General features: G+C 31.9%; 1 protein-coding gene across 2 annotated transcripts; it reads left to right on the top strand.

Annotated features, from left to right (window-relative positions):
- Nucleotides 1-849: 849 nt before the first annotated feature.
- Nucleotides 850-6243, top strand: LOC137812603 (SUMO-activating enzyme subunit 1A-like). 2 transcript variants are annotated; one of them, XM_068614708.1, is made up of 11 exons: nucleotides 850-1091; nucleotides 1187-1288; nucleotides 1474-1525; nucleotides 1700-1895; nucleotides 2010-2089; nucleotides 2214-2330; nucleotides 4520-4570; nucleotides 5107-5173; nucleotides 5481-5584; nucleotides 5667-5771; nucleotides 5843-6243. In XM_068614708.1, the coding sequence occupies exons 2-11, from the start codon at nucleotides 1200-1202 to the stop codon at nucleotides 5945-5947; spliced, it is 966 nt and encodes a 321-aa protein (XP_068470809.1). In that variant the 5' UTR covers nucleotides 850-1091; nucleotides 1187-1199; the 3' UTR covers nucleotides 5948-6243. The 2 variants fall into 2 exon arrangements, with proteins under 2 accessions (XP_068470809.1, XP_068470811.1); XM_068614710.1 differs by having other exon boundaries at nucleotides 867-1095.
- Nucleotides 6244-6359: the final 116 nt, after the last annotated feature.

Below are 6359 nucleotides of genomic sequence, written 5' to 3'. Positions count from 1 at the left end.
ACATCGTGGTGCGATCAAATTCTAAAATAGATGATGTATGCAGTGAGAAATGAAGATAAAAGAGAGAGAATTGGAGAGATAGAGAGAAAACGAAGTTATGTGATGATGGGGGAAAGTGTCTTTAGCTTTTATTTTAACGTTGTTACAATGAATGTCCTAATTTATATATTATATCTTATCCAAAATCGATGTAACACATTCTTCATGTCGAAACATGTACATTTTATGTGTGTATATCTGTACATTTGTTGGTGGTTTGATAGCGGTCCGACAACGAATGTCAATTTATCGACATCATTAAAATATATCTTGATATCATATTAAGAATAAAACTTTAAGTTTAATTTAACCTTACAAAAATTGGTTTATAAGATGATGATTGCTTTATTTATAAGGGTAAATTGATCTTATTTTTAATCGATATGAGATTTTCAATATTAAATTTATTAAAAATATTTTTAATAATTTATAAAATTTATATAGATATATTAAGAAATTATATTTGGTTTAGTGTTCTATATTTTTTGCTATTATATGCAGTTTAAAACTAATAAAATAATTATTTTAATTTGATTTGTGCTTGAAGTTCAAATTTTGACGGTACAATTCATTGTGAGTTATTCTAAATTATGTAGCATATAATTTTTTTTTTAATAAATAAAATAATCACGTAATTAATTAATTGAGAACCATGTCAGTTGAATAAAATTGTTTTGTTATATAAAAAATAATGTAATATCCGAAATAAAAGGAATACGAAGCATTGAAAGAAACAAACTACGTAATTAGCTCTAATAATAAGAGGAGATTTATAAAAATAATAATCTTTGGTCATTTTCCATCTACTAACCAAATGCTTTACAAATAAGGTTTCCATCATGGGCCAGTTAATCCCCAAATTATGCATAAGATCCAAAGTAGCAAAGCCCAATTAATTACTGATCTTGGGCTTCGGCTGTTTGACCCTTTTCTTCATGGTACAGTTGACCCCCAAAAAAATTACACTCACCGTCACTGATTATTCTCCTCTCTGCGCTACTGAAAGCTTGAAACCAGAAACTGAATTTTGCTTTTGAGAGGATTCAGCGAGAGTGGGTGTTTGTCATTGTTGCTAATTTGTTCTTGTTTCTTATTATTTGTGAATTTGAAAATTGGAAGTGAATGTTTCGATGATGTCGTGGAGCAGGTTGCGTCTCGGAATGGAGCGCGACGGCGAGGAGTTGACAGCGCAGGAGACTGCTTTGTATGACCGTCAAATTAGGGTTTGGGGAGCTGATGCTCAAAGAAGGTACTTCTTCTTCTTCTTTTAATTTTAAATTCTGAATTGTTGTACGCTCGATTTGTTTATTCTTATAACCTAATTAAATTCTGCTAATTTTTGTTTATCGTTGCATCTAATTTAATAACAGTTTAAATAAATACTGTATATAGCATTTTAATTATAGTTTCTTTTTGTTACTCTGGTTTATCTAGATTAAGCAAAGCTCATGTCTTAGTCTATGGAATGAAAGGAACCGTAGCTGAGGTAAACCTACAACTTTATCTTTTTGGTTTCTCGAATTTGACTTTGACACACAACATAACAATGAGTAAAATAGGTTGTTGGGTTTGGTTACTGGTTGTTCTTGTTGCACTTTTTTTTATCCTTCTCATGTTTTTGTTATATTGTATGGAGTTTGAGTTTCCTTTTGTTGGTTAGTTTTGCAAGAATGTTGTTCTTGCTGGAGTAGGTAGTCTGACTTTAGTAGATGATCGTGTTGCCACCGAGGAGGCACTTTCCTCAAACTTTCTCATCCCTCCTGTTGAGAATGTGTATAGTGGAAAGACCCTTGCCGAGCTTTGTTGTAATTCTCTTAAAGATTTCAATCCTATGGTTCGTGTTTCAGTTGAGAAAGGTTTTTGTTTCAAACCTGTTCCCTTCTTAATTTGGTTTCTGCTTCTGCATCTTTCTTGTGGTTTCTGACATTATGTTTTGTGTTTGTACTTTCTGTTGTTCATCGTGGCTTCAGGGGATTTGTCAAGCTTTGGTGTTGAATTCTTCAGCAAGTTCGATGTTGTCGTCGTCAGTTGTTGCTCACTCTCAGCCAAAGTAATTTGGAATATTTTTATTTCTGAGGCTGTACATAGTTACTGTACATCAAATTACTTTAGACATTTCTCATACTGTAAAGTGTCTTTTAATATTCTTGTTTGCTTTTATTCTTTTTCTGTAGAAACTGGCTAATGACAAATGCAGAAAGCTATCAAAACGGGTAGCATTTTATGCTGTTGACTGTAGGGATTCTTGTGGTGAAGTTTTTGTTGATTTGCAGGATTATAAATATTCAAAGGTACGCTACACTTTTGTGGAACTAATTTGTCATAATTAGTTATTGGATTTTATGACTTGATATTATTTCTTTGATATTGTAGTGTCTATTTATGTGCTTCGATATATGACTATGATTTGTAAAGAACTCAATTTCTATTCTATTTGAGATGACAATGAATAAAAAATCTATGATAGTCGTCATTTTTTTTATATTTTTTCCTTGCTATGAGTGGTAGAGGCTGCACTGGAAGAATAAGTACAAGGTCATAAAAACAGAAAAGTTAGTGAATGTGTAAGTTAGGATGGATGAAGATTAAATGCCTATATTCTTAGTGATGCCCATAACACCATAAATCGCAATCCTTAAGATTGCACAAAATTACACAAGAATTGCAATGAAGAGAAAAACGAGCGCGTGAGAAGAAACTGCATAGCAAGAACAAAATAAAATGGAATCCTCAAGAACAACTCTGTGGTGAGAAACGAAGAAGATGGAGAAAATATGAAAGGGAAAAGAGTAAAGAAAACTGCTGATGTATTTTCAATTAATTGTTAAAAGTGTTTTTACATAAGTATAAAAATAAAAAGTATTGGGCCAAAAACAGTGGGCCCATGCAGCAAACTTTCAGTGCCAAAAAGAAAAAGCTTTGGGCCCAGAATAATTTTATCAGCACATGATTCTGGATTCTATGTTTGACTATTTGATAATTAGAGTCGTTAAGAATTTTCAAAAACATTTTTGTTTTATTCTTATGCTCATGGTTTTAAAACTTGTGTGTTAATCGGAGATTTGGGATGAGTTTTAGTCTCCATGATGATGCAGTTGTTTAACTTGATTGCAAACACGTTTTGAGCAAGCTCGGTTGAACTTGCACACAAACTTGGGAGCTTGTTTTGGTCAAAACTTTTTGCTCAAAACGATGGTTTTTGGTGTTGATTGACAGCATGAATGTCAATCAGGCGTAATTGTCTTGTGATAGCAGGGTGGCAGAGAAGAGTGTCCATCCCCATTTTTGGTGTTTTAGCTGCCACCATTTGTGTTGCCAGCAGTCTCTGTCATCTGTTCTTGTGAAAGAACTGGATGGGATGAAAGAAACAAATTAGGTTGTTTTTATAGGATTTTTGGGCTGTCTTTTCTTTTTAACCCTTTCTTTTGTTTTTATTTATTAATGATATGTTATACCATTATTAGACTGTAGGATACTTTGATATTTAAAAAATAATTATTTATTAGAAATGTTATATAACAGGGATATATATATATATATATATATATATATATATATATATATATAATCGTAGCATTTAAATATGAAATATAATAATAAAACATAATGTATGATACAATAAATTAAGAATAATAATAATAAAAAATATAATAAACTAAATAGTAATAGCAATAACATAACAACTAAATATACTTTATAATATAATTAGCTAAATAATACTAATATTTATATTTCAGAGGTATCTTGCAATGTTTACCTTGTAATATTGATATTTGATTGATAGTATATTTCAGTATATTATAGGTATTTAATATTGAGTTAAACTCTTGTGAGTTTGTAATTCAACTTTATGGAGCGTTCATAAGTTTACAATGACTCTCGACTTTAGCAACCTTGCTATGCTTTGTTACGAGATCAAATTGTTTGTGATTGAAAGCATAGTAGTTAGTATCTTACGATTCACGATACGTATCGTACGAAACGATACAGTTTCACCCTCCCACGATACGAATCGTGTGAAGAATCTTTTTCGTCCCTGAATCTTAGTTGTATCATGCGATTCACACAAAGAATCGCTGAATCCCGAAACGAAACGATTTCGTATTGTGTGAATCAGTGTGGATTTTAAAAAATGAGTAAATAAAAAAAGATAGACATAATTTGTTTAATAACATGTATGCACCATAGAGGTTGTTTTGGTGAAATTGTGTGGTATATATATACATATATATAATTTATTGTATCTTGCATGTATACATATCTTATATAATTAAGTATATATTAAATTTTTTAATGTTTATGAATCTTACGATTCACGATACGAAACAATTTACGATTCATAATATCAGCTCTCCGATACATTACTTGTATCTCGATTCTACTACCATGATTGAAAGTAATAAATGATAAGCATCAGACTATCCTGTGCTTTCTAATTCAACTTCTATTTTCTTTTTAATGCTCTATTCTTATTTGGCAGAAAAAACAGGATGAAACTATTGAATGCGATCTGAAATATCCTTCTTTTGAGGTATGTTAGTCTTAATCCATTATAATCTTTCTTGCAATCCATTAAGACCTTCCATTTGTTCCTATGTATCTATTTTATCAATTGCAAAAGATAAAGAAAATAACATTTGGAATAATGTTTATTTAGACCTGAAGGATAGTTGATGCAATGGATAGCCATTATAGCATACCAGGCTATTAATTTTGCGTCAGATACCCATGGGATGACTTCAAATGCTTACCTCCTTTAAATTCAGTGATCCTAATATCATAATCTAGAACTCAGTAAAGAGAAGTGCCCTCTTTTTTTATTATGTACTTTAGGTCTGTCATGTTGCCCATGTGATTTCTTTCCCGGATTCAAATTTCAGAGTTGTGTTGATTTTGTAAAACAAAAGTGAGGCTTTAACAAGCTCAAATGGTAGATGTGGGATTAGAGTTGTTGTGCTTGTGATTCTTTTGTCTTGGTTGTCCAAGTCTTCAATAGTTTACTGGAATTGCCATGCTTTTGTAGTTGAGAGCTATTTTCGTGAGCATGGATATTTTTTTTTGCTGCAGGATGCATTGTCGGTACCTTGGAGGTCATTTCACAAGAGAATGTCAAAGCTGTACTTTGCAATGAGAGGTATGATAAACTATACTGCACTGTTTTGTACGTAAAATACATAGAAGAAAGAGAAATTATTCTAATCAATTGGACAGTGAAAACTTTTCTTGTCTGCCTTATTGATTGGGTCCTTAGGCTCTGTTAACACAGAAGATATAGTGAAAAGACGTGGAGTGAAAATTTGCATCTTGTGTGTGAAACAATATTGTTTCCATCCTGAAGTAAACAATTAAAACATCTCTTTTTTGTTCTCTTCCTTTGTATTTTATGATCAGTCTGGTCTACAGACAAATTTGCAGTCAGTAACATTTAGTTGTCGTTGCAGTAATAGAAAAGTTTGAAGAGGCCGAAGGACGTAGTGCAGGGGAAGTTTCAATTGCAGATCTTTCTGCTGTTCTTAAGCTGAAAAAGGACCTTTGTACTGGACAAGTATGCTTCCTGGAATTTGATATTTTTGTTTATGTTTTACAAAAGTCTTTTATCTATCTCATCTTTATGTTTGTATTGACAGTCTCTCAACGAATCACATGTACCTGACACTCTTTTGGAAAGATTGGTGACAAATGCAACAGAATTTCCTCCTGTTTGTGCTGTTATAGGGGGAATTCTTGGACAGGTATTTACTAGTTTTCATTGCGTTTTAAAATTGTGATATTTAACTGATTAGGTTGACTTGTAACATCACAGGAGGTTATCAAAGCAATTTCTGGGAAAGGAGACCCCCTAAAGAATTTTTTCTTTTTTGATGCTTTCGATGGGAAGGGCATTATAGAAGACATATCTGCGAATTGATTAAGGGCTGAATCTTCGGTAATCTAAAGTAGGGATGTAAGATTATGCCAAAACAGCACAGAAAACTAGTAAAATTCAAAGATCTCATCTCTAAGAAGAAACTGACCTTATTTATTAACTGCTCATATAGTTTCTTAGTTGGTAATTATTTATCTAGACTAATGACTGTTAGGATTAGGATCCTCTGGTGATGAAGACACTGATCACTCAAGTGTATGTAAGCGCTTTGGACCGTGGATTGTATTTCATCATCGAATGGCTTTTGAAGTTACGAATCCATATTTTCCTTCTGTTTATGTGGTCTTCTCTAGTGGCTACATCTGGTTATTTGCTTTTCTTTAAATCTTCTCTATTCTTATTTAATTAAACATATTTAACATTTACTTTATTTTTCAGTTTTTTACTTATCTAT

The sequence above is a fragment of the Phaseolus vulgaris genome, chromosome 2 (assembly GCF_000499845.2).
Source record: "Phaseolus vulgaris cultivar G19833 chromosome 2, P. vulgaris v2.0, whole genome shotgun sequence".
NCBI lineage: Eukaryota > Viridiplantae > Streptophyta > Magnoliopsida > Fabales > Fabaceae > Phaseolus > Phaseolus vulgaris.
This window is presented reverse-complemented; position numbering and strand designations above follow the sequence as displayed.

Excerpts from the sequence above, each read along its gene's own strand:
- LOC137812603 (XM_068614708.1), top strand. The coding sequence starts at position 1,200 with ATGGAGCGCGACGGCGAGGAGTTGACAGCGCAGGAGACTGCTTTGTAT. Across the intron at positions 1,526-1,699 it reads TGAAAGGAACCGTAGCTGAG|TTTTGCAAGAATGTTGTTCT; the intron begins GTAAACCTACAA and ends TTTGTTGGTTAG. Across the intron at positions 2,090-2,213 it reads GTTGCTCACTCTCAGCCAAA|AAACTGGCTAATGACAAATG; the intron begins GTAATTTGGAAT and ends CTTTTTCTGTAG.